Source organism: Pleurodeles waltl, chromosome 4_1 (genome assembly GCF_031143425.1).
Source record: "Pleurodeles waltl isolate 20211129_DDA chromosome 4_1, aPleWal1.hap1.20221129, whole genome shotgun sequence".
In the NCBI taxonomy this organism is placed as follows: domain Eukaryota; kingdom Metazoa; phylum Chordata; class Amphibia; order Caudata; family Salamandridae; genus Pleurodeles; species Pleurodeles waltl.
The window spans coordinates 311,177,649-311,194,624 of NC_090442.1; the positions used below are offsets into that span (position 1 = coordinate 311,177,649).

Below are 16,976 nucleotides of genomic sequence, written 5' to 3' on the forward strand. Positions count from 1 at the left end.
CATCTAGACCAGGCTGACTTGTACCTCTTTCCAGTCCCAGGGGCCCAGGCTTGAGAAATGAGGGTTTGAGCCTCTTGGGAAAGTCGGCAATCGTGCCAGCGTCTCTGGAAATCTTCCAGGTTGCCAACTTCAGGTGACCCTGGAGGACCAATGGATGGCACTGGCCCGATGCATCCCAAAGGATTGAGGAGTACAGAGAAAGGCGAAGAGGAAAGTCGCACGACAGTTCTAGCAGGGTTGGGAACCCCGCCTGAGAACGCCACAACGGAGTCACCAGAATAATCGTGGCCCGTTGACGGCGTACCAGAGACAGGACTCTCAGAATCATCAAGAAGGGGGGAAATGCGTACCCTAGAAAGGAGGTCCAGGTCTGCTGCAACGCATCCACCGCCTCCGCCCCCGGATCGGGGCGCCAACTGAAATAGCGGGGAATCTGCGCATTCCACCTCGAGGCAAACAGGTCCACCGTACAAGGACCCCAATGGGCCATAATCGCCCGGAAAATCGCTGGATCCAGCTGCCAGTTGCTGGAATCCGTCAGATACCTGGAGTTCCAGTCCGCCATAGCATTGTGAATGCCCGGAAGGTATTCCGCTGTGACAGAAATTTGGTGCGCGAGGCAAAAATGCCAAAAATCCTTCGCCAGTTCGGCTAGTGCTCTGGATCGGGTTCCCCCCAGGCGATTGATGTACTGAACCGCCGAAACATTGTCCATCCGGAGAAGGACCACACAAGAAACCCTGTCCCGGGTCCTGGATCTGATCGCAAACGAGCCCGCCAGAAGTTCCAGGCAGTTGATATGGAGGTCGAGTTCCTGAGTCGTCCAACAACCCCCGAAGGACAAATCCCCGCAACGAGCTCCCCAGCCATGTCGACTGGCATCCGACTCTATGATCAGATCGGGAGCAGAGCCGAAGATGGCCCTCCCGTTCCACGCTTCCATGTGGTCCAACCACCACATCAACTCCGTTCTGGCTTCCAAATTGAGAGCAATCCTTTCGGAGTAGGTCAGCCCCCTTCGTAAGTGATGTGCCTTGAGGCGCTGGAGAGCCCCGTAATGAAGAGGGCCTGGAAAAATTGCCTGAATCGATGAGGATAGTAACCCCACCACTCTGGCTAACTGGCGAAGCGAGATCTTGTCCCGTCTCAGCACGATTCTCAACTCTTTCTTGATCTTTGCAATTTTTTGGAGCGGGAGACTTAGGGAAGCCACCTGGGAATCTATCAGAAACCCCAAGAACGTCATCGACTGCGATGGGGTCAGGTCGGATTTCTGGAAGTTGATAACAAAACCCAGATCCTGCAACAGCGCAATAGTCGTGTTCAGATTGGAGATAAGAAAATTCTTGGACTGATCCATAAGGAGGATATCGTCCAGGTAAATAATGAGGTGATTCCCCTCGAACGAAGGAGCTCCACCACCGGCTTGAGGAGCTTGGTGAAGCACTATGGGGCAGATGACAGGCCAAAGGGGAGAGAGGTGAACTCGAATACCTGCTGACGCCACCGACATTGCAGAAACCTGCGATGTGGAGGAAAAATGGGGACCGTGAGGTACGCGTCCTTGAGGTCCAGACGGACCATCCAGTCCCCTCGGAGTAGCATATCCCTGAGGAGATGAATCCCCTCCATTTTGAAGTGGCGATACACCACCCACTCGTTGAAGGCCCGCAAATTGATAACCGGGCGAAAACCTTTGTCCTTCTTCTCTACCAGGAAGAGGTTGCTGATGAACCCTCTTGGGTGAAGCGACGTGGGGCAAATAGTGCCTTTGCGCAGTAACTCCTGTACCTCCGAATCTACGAGGTGCGAATCCGCGCCTGAAAAAATCATGGGTTTGGGGATCGACTCTTGAATTGGGGTGCCCCAAAACTCTATGTGAAAACCTGACACCGTTTGAAGCACCGATGCATCCGACGTGATGCGCTCCCAGTTGTGTTTGAACCTGCGGAGCCGCCCCCCTAGATTTTGAGGGAAAGAAGGGGTAATCCTTACCAGAGGGTCCTCCCGGAGCATTGGCTGCACCACGGGCTCCTCTACCCGCTCGTCTCCGACCTTTCCCCCTGTTGGGGAAGAAGGTTCCCTGACGACCGTCTTGCCAGCTGAATTGACGGGAAGTACCAGGGCCTTGCTGGAACTGGCGGCTGGAAGAGCGACCCCTACCTCGTCCGGCCCCTCCAAAAACCTTTCCCAGAAAATTTTTCTTTATGGAGGACTGGGCCTTGTCCAGGGCCGAAAAAGTGGCCACAAACTTCCCCAGCTCCTTGACGAAGGGGTCACAGAAAAGATTCCCCTGCGCCACCGCTCCTGCCTCCGAGGTTGACAATTCCCCCAGCTTGGGGTCAATCTTAAGCAGCAGGGAACGGCGCGCCTCTGCCGAAATAGCGCAGTTGGCATTCCCCAGAAGGCATAAAGCCCGCTGGGCCCAACCCGCCACGACCTCAGTCTGAAGTGGTGTACCCGACAATTTGACCCGCTCGGCCAATTGGATGATTTGCGTGAGGGGTCCCACGACGTCCAGGAGTTTATCTTGGCGCGCCCGCCAAGACCTATCAATCCCCTTCTTTGGGTCCTTAACATACTTCCAAAAGAAAGTACAAAGCTTCGGGTCCAACTCCGGAGTGGCGGCCACTCTATCTGGAAGAGTGGGGCGGGGACACTCTGCTCTGAGTCGTGCCCGCACCTCTTTGTCTAGTGGTTGACGGAGTTTACCCGCACGTAATCTGCCACCTTAGGGTCCGGGTGCCATTCGGAAGAACGGGGATGATAAATGCCTTCTGGCTCAAACATGTCGGAATCCGACTCCCCCGGATCCTGGGTATCCGGGAGAGAGGCACCAGGGTGCCACAGATGCCCCGTTTCCAGATCCTCTGCCGAGGAAGAATCTCCTTCCGAATCATCAACCATGCCCAATGAAGATCCCAAGAAGAGATCGGATTTGGGGTGACCTTTGTCACCAATAACCCCGGGCAAAGAGCCCTCCCGGGAGGGTAACCGCAGCTGCGAGAGCGCACCCTTATCTGAAAGGGAAGGAGGAACCTCCGATTCCCCAAGGTGCCCCGCATTACGCTTGCGTGGTTTCCTGGGGGAAGCCCCATGGGCAACCCCGTCACCCCTGTCACGCCAGGGTCCCTAGAAACCTGCGCGGCCAGTTGCGTCATGCTTTCCTTGAAAGGAGCCAAAGCCTGCGCAATGGCCTGCGATAAAACCACCTCCACCCCTGAAGGGAGAGCGCGGAGGGAATGGGCCTCAGAGGGCATGAGGGGAAAGGACTCCTGGTCCTGGGCAGGTTGCATAGCGAGGTAGACAGGAACAAACCCAAAAATTTGCACCCCAAATCCTGTGGGGAACAAACCCCCTCCTACTCCTGTCCTGTCAACACAAAACTCTGCCAGGCAGAATGCTTAAAGGTAGTCAACCGCCAAAACGGTGTCACAGGAGGGAGTCTGGCACGGGGCAGAAGAAGAGAGCCCAACGCGGTGAAAAAAACGCAGCAGCGCACGTTGAAAAACGCGCGCGCTGCGATCGCGATGCCAAAACGGGACGCGCACCCTCTAGAGGGCCCGACGCGTCACCGCACTACCAAACGCGCTCGGGCAACAATGCCTACCGCGCGCTCGTAGCAACAGCGTTGCTACCACAAGAAAAACCTGCAAAGCAAGAGAAAAACGAATTGCGCTTGACGCGCGCAAACCAAATTGTCAAGTACACGCCAAGACTAGGTAAACCACTAGCGAGAGGCAGAAAAAGGCACTTATCTGTCACCGAGCAGTGAAGAAAGAGGGTGGATGACGTTACTCGATGGCATTTATACTGTCAATGTTGTAGCTGTTTATTGGTTCACGGTTTCCATGACTACGGATTCATGGGAGTTGTAGTTCGTTATATATTTTTTGTTGTACTTTGAATCTGCTGTATAATAAAAAGTGAAGAAAGAACTCCGGTCCTGATATATAATTTAAAATAAACGGCACCTCCCCCCATGAAAACTGAAACTCCGCAGGCAGTTCCAGAAGGTTTTTATTCTTAAACCACATTTCTTTGTTATAAAATAGAAACGTCTCTGCTTAACATGAAAAATGAAAGCCTGACAAACGAGCTATAATTATTAGTCTTTAAGCACTTTCAGAATATCAAAATAAATAAGTGCACTTAACTGACAGCCCGGAAGCAAGGAAGAGAAAGTACGGGATGCTGGGGGTCTACATACAGAGGACTAATTAGTCACCTGTGCGAGTAGCATTGCTACTCCAGCACCTAAGCCTGCTGGGTATTGTAGTTTGGTACGGTTGTATCACTGATCTATGCTTTCTATGTTTGAACTGGCTGCTGTTAAATTGAATAGCTAGAATGACAGCATAATGTAAGCCTCTGATCTTGTCATAAAAGTATCCATTGCCAGAGAAACTACTATTATGCATGAGTAAAACATCTCATTTGAGATATGTAGGTTTCTAGGGATGTACAGGACTTCATTTTACTTAGACTTCATGATGTTTTCGAATGAAATTCACCAAATTTATGAAACACCAAAGATGGCAGATTTCTCTTTTATTACGGTGCCTATACGAACTTGTTCATATATCGTTTTTGTTCGTACTATCGCATTTACATAACCCATATTAATGGGCTTAACAGCACAACAATTGTGCAAACACCATGTTGCACTTTTTTGTTTTTTTGCAAGTAAGTGAAATATTTCATTGAAAGTAAATTCGCATTTTATGAGTGGTATCTTCTGCAATAAAGAGAAACCTAGTCCCAAAGTGAAATTGAGTGGTGGTCCGAAATTATATAAACTTGGGAGAAGTAAAAATAAATAAATACATTCTTTCAATTATGACTACAGAACAATAGCTCTGCACACCCCACAACGAGACTGGGATCAGTAAACCCAACTACAATGCTTTCCTGGACACTGTGGAGGTGTTTTCACCAAACAGCCTTTGGTGGACTTTTGACATCAAATAGCTCAGGGAGGGCACACTAAGACCCAGATTATGAGTAGTGTGGATCTGAATTCCCAGGTGGAATTCAGCTCTGCATAAGTATATGTTCACTGGTGTTCCAACACTGATTTAAAGGGCAATTTGCTTAATTGGTAATGCCAACCTGGTAATTCCGTTGCAGTGACTGAATTGGCTTCCACTGAAGAAGGTCTAGCAGCAAAAGGCCTCAAGTTTGGGGTTAGACCTGACAGTCTCAGGGTGGTCTTCCCCCAACGTTTTGCCTGCCTCCTTCCATTTTTCTGATCTCCTTTTTGCTGGGTTTAGGACGCTGCACACCTTACCACTGCTAACCTGTACTAAAGTGCCTGTGCTCGCTCCCCTAAACATGCTATATTTGGCTCTGACTATAAGTCCCTAATAAAGTGCACTATAGGTGCCCAGGGCCTGTAAATTTAATGCTACTGGTGGGGCTGCAGCACTGGTTGTGCCACACACATAAGTAGCCCCTTAACTGTGTTCCATATCCCAGTTCTGACATTGCTAAGCCTGTGTGTGCAGTTACACTGCCACTTTGACTTGGCATTTAAAACTACTTGCCAAGCCTTAAATTCTCATTTTCTTCCAAGTCAAACGTAAGGTACGCCCTAGGTAACCCATAGGGCAAGGTGCTATGTAAGTAAAAGGCAGGAAATGTACTTATAAGTTTTACATGTCCTGGTAGTGAAAAAAAACCAAAGTTGTTTTTCATTAATGTGGAGCCTGCTCCTCTCATAGGCCAGAATTAGAAATTCCCTTATATGCTTTTAAGTGATCATTTCTGATCTGAGAGGAATCGACTTGCCATATTTGGTATTGTTGGAATGGTAGTAAGTAATCCTACTTACTGGTAAAGTTGGAATTTCGTTACTATTTCAGAAATGCCACTTTTAGAAGTAGACATTTCCCTGCACTTACTGCCATCTGTGCCTTACAGCCTGTCTCCAACCCACGTCTGGTCTGTGCTGGTTAAGAGCTTCTCTTGTGCATTCCACCTGGACAGCTATTAACACTGGACACTCAGCTGCATCTGCATGCAGATGGGTTTCCCTGGTAGGAATGGTGGAGGGGCTCTCTCTTACACTTCAAAGGCCAGTGTCCTGCCATCACACAAAGGACTTATAACACCACCCCCCCCCTTTTAGGGCTCATGACAGACAGGGCTGGGTTGAAAGGGAAACTTGTGCTCTTCAAAACCACTCTTTGACATTTCCTCCACTTCATAGGCAGTTTTGGGTGTGTATATATACTGGGTCTGTGATCCCACCAAATACCAAATCAGACACTTCTAGACCTACAACTGGACTCTGTCAGAGGGACTGCCTGGTTTCCCAAAGGACTCCTCTGGACTGCTTTGCTGGAAGGACTGCTGCCCTGCTTGATGCCCTTCTGACCCCTGATTCTGCTGGAAGGACTCTGCCTTCCTCTACAAATGCTCTCCAAGGGCTTGGTGTTAGAGGACGGTTCTGACCATCAGGACTGCCCTGATTTTTCGATTTTTGACCAATTGGTTTTTGACTGTTTACTGTGAGGAAGCCTCCTATGAGGTGACTCCCGCACAATAAACACATGGTAAAATGGACTGCAGGTGTTTACCGCTGGTGTCGCCGTGCTAAGGAAAGGCTGCTGTGGCTCAGCAAGGCAGGAGGCCCCAGGCAGGTTACATGTGATCATGTGTGCGATTGGATGTGCACCCATGTGAGGGCTGTGGGAGGAGGATTCCTAGTGTGCGCAGCCCAAGAACTGCGCTTAGGTAGTCCTGGTGCAGGAGGAACTATGCAGAGTGGGTGGTGACCTGGAGTAGGTCTCATGAGGGGTGTATACATGTGAGGGAGAGTCAGTGTGCTTACTGTCTTTTCACTGTAGGGACACCCAGTTCAATGCCAATGTCAGGGTGCTTAAGATATTTGCATTGGGGGGGGATACTCCATTGAATGTCAATGGAAAAGGAGGGCCTAGGGTGCAACTCCAGTTCTCTGGGGTCCACCGAGACCAGAGTCACACCAAAGTACACTGTAACCTGTAAGAAAAGAATGATGCAGTAGGTTACAGGAGCATAGTTGTACAACTTATGGGTCATCCAGGGATGTCATCTTTCCCTGCCTCAGCCCAGGATTAGGGCCAATTACTGCCCTGTCCAGTTGCTGGAGCAGGGCCTAGCATCAATCAGCCAGCTGTCATTCCGTGCCAGGAGCAGGCTGGAGAAGCCCTGCGAGGAATGTCAGGTAGGAGGGGCTGAGATTTTCAGAGCACATGTGGCAACTAACTCCTGGAGGATGCCATCTTGAGCTATCCCAGAAGACTGTGCAAGAAGGAGGGGACGGGGGCAAGGAAGTGATGTGGCACATCTGGATAGGCCAGAGGTGCAGACCTGCTGGACACTTCCGCCCCCACTTAAAAGGTCCTGCACAGGGGAGAGCTCGCTCTCTTGGCTGTGCTTCACTGCTGGACACTGGAACTGCAGACAGGCGTCATGGGCAACTGGAAGGAAGAACCTCCTGACTGCCCTTGGGGCAGGGACTCTGACCCAGGCCAGCGAGGCGAATGCCAGGGCCAGGCAAGCTGACCCCCTTACCCCCCCAGAGGACTAGCTGGGGGAAGGACTGGGCTAGCGCAAGGAGAGCGCGCTGCCCAGAAGGAAAAGAGGGAACCCAGAGGAAAGATTGGCGCAGGAGTCAGTGGGACTGGCTCCCTTATGATCTGGGACCCTTCCAGGCCAGGAGGCCTAAGGAGAGTGCTCCTGGTGGCAAGGGCTTGTCACCAGGAGCGGAACGACACAAGAATGATGAAAATCGGCCCTTGGGGGCCCAAGATATCACCAGACAAAGGATGACGACCTTTGACCTTTGGGAAAGCAGCTACGTAGCGCGTGGAGCTCTGCAGCTGGTTGCGACTGTGCCCCCAGGGTGGGCCAGGCCTGGGGGCTGCCCAGGAGAAAGAGGAGCAAGGGGGGTGCCGTCGCACTCCCCCCTCGCAGAAGAGGAAGGGGCCCCGGACCCCATCCCGGGGCCCCGTGAAGCCTGGTCCCGTGTTGGACGTTAAATTGGGGGGGGGTGCCATCGCACACCCCCTGCCGCTGTGGGAAGGGGACCCCGGACCCCATCCCGGGGCCCCCGGCGGCGAAGAGAAGCCGAGGAGCGCCGTCGCGCTCCCCGCGAAGAAAGGAGTAATGGGGAGGGGGCGCCGTCGCGCACCCCCAGTAGAAGGAAAGTCGGGGAGCGCCGTCGCGTTCCCCGTGAAGATGGTCAAATGGGGCCCCGGACCCCATCCCAGGGCCCAGAGAAGAGGCAGGAGTGGGGGTGCGCCGTCGTGCACCCCCAGCCGAAGAGAAGTCGGGGAGCGCCGTTGCGCTCCCCGTGAAGGTAGCCAGAGGGGCCCCGGACCCTATCCCGGGGCTCCAAACAGAAGAGGGCCTGGGGGAGCACCATCGCGCTCCCCACTAAGGAGGAGAGGGGCCCCGGACCCCATCCCGGGACCCCGAGAAGAGGACGGCTCCGGGGAGCGCCGTCGCGCTCCCCGTTGTAAGGAGGAGGGGCCCCAGACCCCATCCTGGGGCCCGAAGATGCCGGGAGGAAGGGGGAGTGCCGCTGCACTCCCCCCCCCCCCCCCCCCCCAACACCCCACCCCCCCCCCCCCCCCCCCCCCGCCAGCATCCCTGAGTGTGCCCGGCTGGAGCGGGCAGACTCCAATTCAGCAGGCCTGCTCGCGCGGCAGCACCCGGAGGTGCTGGCCATGCGGGGAGCCGGCGGGGGCGGCCAGGGGTGGGCTCCCTGGGCCGCCCTCCAACGAGGGAGCCTTGTTGTGGCGCGGGGGTGTCCGGGTGGGACCGGCACCCCCTCAAAGGAAAAACAGAAAGAACAGGGCACAGCGGCTCTCCCCAGCGCAGCGGGAGAGCCACTAATCATTTATGCAGCCGCCCCAGCATGCTTTGCGGGGCAAGGGCTGTTGTTTGAGCCCCTAAAACGCCTGTGTTGGTCCCAGGGAGATGGGGGCCACCACCAACGGAGTAGTATGAGACAGGGGGAGCAGCGCAGCCTCCCCCCAACATCTGTTGGTGTCCCCACCCTAGGTAGGGTGGGACACATGAGAGAGAACCCCTCAAGGGTTGGATGGATGTTTGAAGCACAAGCTTCAGTGAACTTTTGTTCTTGGTTGTGCAAGGGTGCCTACCATAGGTGTTGGTTGGTACGGCCCCATGTATTCTACTGTTATTTCATGGTTAAATAGGAGTAATCCAAAAGTAATCTAAAAGTAATCCTGATGGTTATAATGCTAGAATTTGGTCTCTTATGTTCCCTGATTATGCTAATTTGAATAATGATACTGACAGTCATCTCTTGGCAAGATGAAAGTATTTAATCACAAATGTAGGTGTCATCATTGCACTGTAGTGTTGAATACTGTCAAAATGTTCAAATGTTGCAAGGGGGGCACTGGGATTGTTTTGCCATGTGGATTGTTGGATTATATTCTCCCTTAAGGAGACCTGAGAGATTACATAATGTTAGCCCAGAGTGATTCTATCACTTTGTATATATTTGTAGATTGTTGCATAGTATTGAGTAGTGTGTGTGAATAATAAATGTACTTTTACTTTATCAAAAGAAAAAGCACAGACTGGACATTCATTTATTAAGAGTCATGCTTGTGTGCTTGTGAATGGGGATTACTAGCCCACACCACCTCCCTTGAGTAAGCCTTTGACTGCTCTGCAACGCTACCCTATGAGAGTCAAGCGCTACAATGGGTTGTTTGGTTCCCAGTGGCGGTCGTGTGCGGACTCGTTACTTGTGCAGGCCACACAACTAATGATCCACCTTCCAACACTTGGTTTGAGCTTACCTACTGTTCTGAGGTTTTGGGGCTATCAAAGACTTCACCAAACAGAAGAAAATCCAGTGCATCGGAAAATTGACGCAACGTCTGCAAAAATCGACATAGCATCTGCCTCGCGGCTGAAAAAATCACTGCATTGCCTACTGGATCGGCGCAGCGTATGCTCCTTCCTACAAGCGTGTTCGATATTTCCCATTCATCATCCCTGGCTGTCAAAATATCCCTGCACACAGTGAGGAACCAAGGCTGCGCTCCTGGAAACCGATGCATCGTCTTGCAGCATGGAAAGAAACAACGCATCGCCTTTGCTGCACCAGAAAAACTGATGCATCGCTTTATTTTTCTACAAATCTCCTTCTCTGTGGCCCGACTGCATTGATATTTTTGACGCATCCCAGGTACTGTGTTTTAAAAGGATACAACCAATGATTCCTAAGGATTGAGACTCATTTAAACGTTTTTAAAGTGATATCTTGACTTGTGCATATTGGATTTTTTTCGTTTTGGTCTTATTTTATTCAGATAAAAATATTTTTTCCTAAACTGGTGTGGAGTACTTTTGTGATGTTTTCACTGTGTAACTGTATGAGTTATTGCACAAATACTTCACACATTGCCTTCTAAGTTAAGCCTGCCTGCTCTATGCCAAGCTATCGGAGGGTGAGCACATGATAATTTAGGTTGTTTTGTAACTTGCCCTGACTAGGATTGTGGTCCCTACTTGGACCGGGTGCAAACCTCTGTCAACTAGAGACCCAATTTCTAACATTGGAGAATTCATTGATGAAAGTCACCAAAATATGTGAATATGCTTAGCTCTACTTAAAAGGCTCTGGTTTCATTAAGAAAGGTTTTTGGCAAAAGTTTTTTTTCGAAAACTGGCAGAAGAGGAAAGCCGTTCTGCTGATCATTTCCCAAAAATAACCGACTCCAGTCCACAAAATTACAGAGGACAATCAGGCTTATTCTGTCAAAGACCAAGTTTTACCCTCAAAGACAGAGAGGTGGCAAGGACATTGTAGAGGCCAGCACAAATATCCCAGTAAAAGGGTTGGGGGAAGGGCAGAAATCACTGTTCTCTAAGGCATGGGCTCAAATAATTTAAGATCCATGGGTTCGGCAAACTGTTCAGGGATATCGCATGGAGTTCTTCATTGGCTTATTCAGATTTTTTTTACCTCCTAGAAAATAAGGGCCAAGTACACAAACAAACTACACAGCCTATGGCTTTCAATCAGTTAATCTTTCTTTGCAGTATTTTCTTGGTAAAGGAAAAGAACAGCAAGGCAAGACCGGTAATAAACCTCTGTCAATTTAATCAATTATTGCTTTATAAATGTTTGAAGATGGAGACTAAACTCCATCTGCAGGATTGTCTCCAGTCCCTAGAGTGGATCGTTCACGTGGCCCTAAAAGAGCCATATGTTTTGAGCCAATATTTCCTTCTCATCAAAAATATCTTCAATTCCAGTTGGGGGGGGTGGGAGGGTTAAGTTGTACATGTTCACATGGCTCCCTTTTGGTCTTTCCTCAGCACCTTGGTGCTTCACCAAGCCAGTGGTCGCTCACCTTCAGGGGGTTCGGCTACTCGTTTATCCAGATGACATTTTGATTACGTCTCGGGACCAAGAACTCATTACACAATTGTAAACAATGATTTTCCTATTGGACAGTTTGGGGTTTGTGATAAACCAAGAAAAGTCTTTACTTTCTCCTTCAGTCAGTAGAATTTCTTGGCTTACTAGTAAATTTAACGTCCTCTACATTACAGCTTCAGGAGGTAAAATTGAGGGTTATCAAAAAAGCGTGATCTCTTCAAATAGTCTTTTTTTCCATATGCCACTGTAATCTAGCCAGATTGTTAGGGCTCTGGCATCATCAATACGAGGCAGTGTTTTGTAGACCTCTTCATTTTCGTTCTTTGCAGAGATTGAAAATATGACACTTGATAAAGTGTTTTTTTAAGTTATTCTGATCTCATTTCCTCTGATCAAGAGACCAAAGGGGGCAACCTGGTGGTTGGAACACATTCAGGCCTGGAATGGTGGATCAGTTTTCAATATCATCAAGATATACTGTTAACATTTGGCACAGGTTCATCCGCATGGTGTGCATGTCGCAGCCAATTCTAAACCTAAGGTGCATGATCAAAGAGACAGTTCTCCATGCACATCAGTTATTTTGAGTTTCTTGTTAGCTCCTGTACTCCAGTGTTTCACACGTGGTCAGGCTCCATACTACGTTCTGCTCTGGCTGGACAATTTCACAGTGGTGAATCATTTGCAGGGCTCTTGATCAAGGATACTAGCAAACTTAGTAAAGTACTTTCAGAAATATTGCCTACAACATCAACTATCTGTGCAGGCAGAATATCTCGTGGGGTTGTTCAACTCAGAGGCAGACTGGTGTTCTTGCTATTTAAGAGATTTCAGCTACTGGCAGTTCTGTTCCAGTATTTCACTATCTTTAAGGTCTCTTCTCCGTAGATCTTTTCACATCCAGCCATAAATACCCAGCTTCCCCAGTTCCTACAGTTTGTGGTCAGACCTAGTAGCCTGGCGTCTGATGCATTTCTTCATCCATGGGATCAGGGAACACCTTGCACCTTTTCACCTTTTCAGTCATCTGTTTGCTGGCCACGGCTTGAGGGAATTGATTTTCTTGGTCATAATAACTCCCTTTTGTCTGTGCCAAATTTGTTTTCCATATATTACAAATGTCTATAGAGGTTCCAATTCTGATTTCTGGATTCCCACAGATTATCCAGGGCCTTCACAGTCATGAGTCAGTTTCACAATGTAGTGATCACAGGCCTTCTAGAGCTGATGGCATGGAAAGTTTAAGTTCTATCTGGTGTCTCCCAGGACTTAGGTCAGACAATCTTATGTTCTCCAGCAAGACATAGGCTCGGGCTTCATAGGTGTGTTATGGAATCAAATACAGATCCCATTTGTACGGATGTTACCATTGCCAATTTCGTAGGGCATCATCCATGTTATGGAAAATCTTAGCGCTGTCAGCACACACAGATCTGCAATTTCTTTACACCATCAATACGTTGCAAGAAAGCCTGTGGGGAAACACCCTATGATTTGCAGACTGCTACAGAGAATAGGGATGAGTATACCTCATGTTCCCAAATATACTTCGTTATGGGATTTGAATATGGTATTAATCATATTTATTTATTTGCCAGATAACGCTTCCTTGACTTTAAAAGCTTTGTCAGCAAAGTTGACCATGTTATCTTTTGTCTAGTTCAAAAGAATTTCTGATGTGAAAGATTTGAACGTTTTGGTTTGACAGTTTACTGTAAAGTGGAGTTTTCTCTTCCGTTTTGAGAAGAACCAAGACCCTTATGTCAGCAGCATAATACCCTGCCTTCGGGTTCACTCACAAATTTGTGAAATACAATGGTTAAAGAAATCGAGGCCAGATGGTTTCTCTAAGAACATCTCCCAGTCAACTCCTTAACTCTATCATTAAACCCCATTCTCCAGTGTCTTCTGCTAACTTGGCCTGATGAGTTAACTGGGTTTTGTTCCAAGCTGAAATAGAGGTTTACGTTTTTTGGGCCCATTCCTCCAGGGATGCCCTGACTCCAAAAACATTTTGGAGCAAGACTTGCATATCTTCTGAGGGCTGCTGATTAGTCTTTAGTTTCTACTTTCTACGTTTTTTTTTTATTGCAAACCTGTGGCTCATGCAGCCTTTTCTGTGATCCTTTCCATTTAAAATAGCATAATATGAGCCCCTGATTGTGCCATAAAATGTGGAAAGTCCTAATTTTAGCAAAGATGCGGAGGCAAGTAATATCCTACCCTAAAACTGAGTGATCTTGCTTTCAGTTTGTAACCCTCCCATTTGAACTGTTTTTGTTCCTCAGATTTAAGTCACCAGTGCCTCGGTGCCTCAGTCATCTTGAAGACGCCTCGGAGGAGCGAGCCTGGATAGTGTTTTTCCTTCTGTTATCCATCCACGTTTTTTAATTAGTCTGCTATTTCTACATTAATAAACTGTTTCAGCGTATCTAGAAAGAGGAAGTACAGGGTTACTGGGGTTGTACATAGAGAGGATTAGTGGTTCGCCTATGTAGGTAACATTGGTAGTCCAGACCTAAGCCTTTTGGGTGGTTTACTACGGTTCCTGTCCTTTGAACTGGCTATTGCTATATTAAATGGCAAGAAAGACCGCATCATACTAATCTGTCTTCAGTACATTTTCCTTTATAACAGTTGGATACTTTGATACATTACAATGGCTTTAAAGACAAACCTTTTAGAAAATGTGGACTACCTCACTGTAAGTGTCTACAGAAGCTACAGTAATTTGCATTTGCTGCTTTCTTAATTACATTATTTTATTTTTTGTTCAAATGCAGGTAATCCTATAATTACAGCTACACATGCAAGATCTATCTAGCATAGTTCCTAATACGAGCTGTGTTTTTTTTATGTAGAAATATGGAGTTGCTGAAGGAAAGCCGCTAAGTGAACTAAAGACCAGGGCAAAGGCTGCTGGACAGCAGTGCCCTAAGTATACTCCTCCGGGAGGAGAAACTCTGGAGGAGGTGAGTTTTTCTGTAGATTCGCCTTTTAACGTTAAATGTATGTGTATAGTGAGTTAAGAATACTCTTCTGTATATTTTCCAAAGTATTTTCCTTCGAATTGCACATGATCTTTAAGACAACTATGATTGTTAAATGTGTTCTTTGATTTTGTAAGACAAAATACAAACGGCATTAAGCCATTGCTTAAATTTAAAGTAAACAGAGGACACACCTGGAAGAAAAAAGATTGCACTGATAGAATATCTAGGCAGGTCTTACTTGAAACTGTGGAGTCCAGATCACATTACTAGTACCCTGAAAGAACTTAACTGGCTCCCAAATGAGCAAAGAACAAGACTCCCAATCTAGTTTCTTCTACAGAGCTGAAGTGCCACAATATTTATAAAATATTGACTCTCCAGTTCTCCTGCCCTTAGCCCTGAAAGTCCCAGATATACTGTTCGAATAATGTGCAACTGAAAGAACCATGGGGAAAACCATAAAAATTCTCATTCGAAGGCTGTAGTACAATCTCAGCCTTGCTCAGAGGGAAATTACGCAGCCGAACAGCAGTTAAGAAATGTTTGAAAACTCGCTTATTTCAGGAGCTGTTTGCCTGTGTTAACGCATCCTTCTATGTTAATTTATACACATTAGGACTCGTTTTAGGCCGATGAATCTTTTTACCCAGTGGTGAGACACCGTAAGACGAGGTAACTGATCAATATGTCAAGCAATATATCAATAATATCATCAACATAGATCACTACAATATATTTCAGTTTAGACATTTGTTAAAACTGTCGGCGCAACCATGACCTTTCAGCCATAAATAACCACACCTTAGTGAAGTTTTGTGAATTTTATTCCCTATTGATTACAATCTAATAGCAAATGTATTAATCTCAAAACCAAGAAGCAAAAGAGCATAGTCACGATATGGCAGTTGTGATAAGATTTTGACAATGTTAAGATGACAAACATTAAGCCACAAATCAAATTTGTAGAATAGCATATACGTCGCAGTTCAGCATAGCACAATGTCAGTCACGTTTGTTGCGTCAGTCGAGGTGAATCCTAACCTAACCACTAATTAGCATCGGCATGTTGGACTTCATGCAAAAACAATTTAGAACATCAATTTGGAAAACATTTAACTAAGGTCTCTAATCAAAAATACAGCAGTTGGTACCTAGGAAAGAAAAAGCAAATAGACAAATTTCAATAGCAACAGTCATATTTACCATCCTCAGGATAGGTCAGCATACAGGATCAGTCTTCGTCTTCAGGACATCAGTTGAATCACCGTCAGTCTATCTAATCTAAGGGAAAGGGGCACTTCCCTCATAAGGAAGAAAGTGAAATGATGCAACTAAGGGTGAGGATACATTTTATTAAGTCTCAAGTCACCAAACAGAGTGACAGAGTTTCTGGATGCAATCGATATCATTCCCTACCTAGTTCTCTCGAGTCTTGTGCGTCATAGGTTTTTATCCCCTTTTCGCAATACCTTCCCCCAAAATTCTATTGGACAGTCACTTTCCCCATTATCTGTAACCTATCAAATTATACATTAAGTAATGCACTTGTCATTTTAAGATAATTTAAAATATTTTGATTGGTCTTCATAATTGACGTTTTTCGTAGGTGGCACATCCGGGGTTACTTCATTCTTTGGCACACTCTTCGGGTCAAAAGTTCTCTTTTCCATGGTCGAACGTCCTTGAAAGTGTCCATATTTTGTTGCAAAGCGTATAACTCTATACTAAAGCAGCTAGCATGCGAATGGGAAAAACTATCAATGTTGCAAAAACGTAGAAAAGAACAAATGCTGGGTCATGGCCTTTTGCAAGTCCGCACACTGGAGAAACAGAAAAATATGCTTTAATATGAGAGTTGCACTGCTAATTCTTCAGCTCACGCTAACTTAAGACTTATGGATTCTCATAAATGCGATCTTCGTAAGTGTTAATGTATTCGATCAATTCATAATGCAAACAATTATTTCTTATAAATGACATTAGTATATGCGTACAATAATTCTTTACGTTTAAAATACATTTCAATGAATAATATTAATGCAGCATTGTTAAATATAAGCATTTCACATCTAGAATAGGTAATGTTTAAACTACGCTCTCTCACCTGTAATAATTTAATTCTACTGGGACCCCTTTCACTTTAAGAAAGGATGCGGCCTTCCAATGACGATTTAGTCCCTTTGGCAACAATATTCCAGGTGTTTGATTCCCCTAACGCATCTTTGTACACTGGCATGCGTTGCCTCAATGTTCACACCTGACTTTCTGGGGACATTGCAACGGCTGGAAGATGTCATGCTAGTGCCATGCAAATCTAGCCATCTAGCCATTTTATTGGCCCAGCAGCAGATTTTCTTTCATAATTAGCACTACCTCCCATGTGTAAGAGACCGATATTGCTGTTGATCTAATTGAATGTGGAGAAACTCCTGGTGCTCTGGCTAGATGTTCTTTATCTAAATCTACCTCCACAGATCCCAGTGTAAACCAGGGATGTCATCAAGTCACCCCCTGTCTGCTGCTGGCACTTCATGTTTGCAGATTTGCAGATTTTTTGCTTTGCT

General features: G+C 47.1%; 1 protein-coding gene across 1 annotated transcript in view; it reads left to right on the forward strand.

Moving 5' to 3' along the window:
• Positions 1-16,976, forward strand: part of TIGAR (TP53 induced glycolysis regulatory phosphatase) — a 211,176-nt gene that overhangs the window by 104,879 nt on the left and 89,321 nt on the right. The window contains exon 5 of the mRNA XM_069228408.1: positions 14,281-14,391. Within this exon, the coding sequence (XP_069084509.1) occupies positions 14,281-14,391 (111 nt within the window). The remainder of the gene's footprint in view (positions 1-14,280; positions 14,392-16,976) is intronic.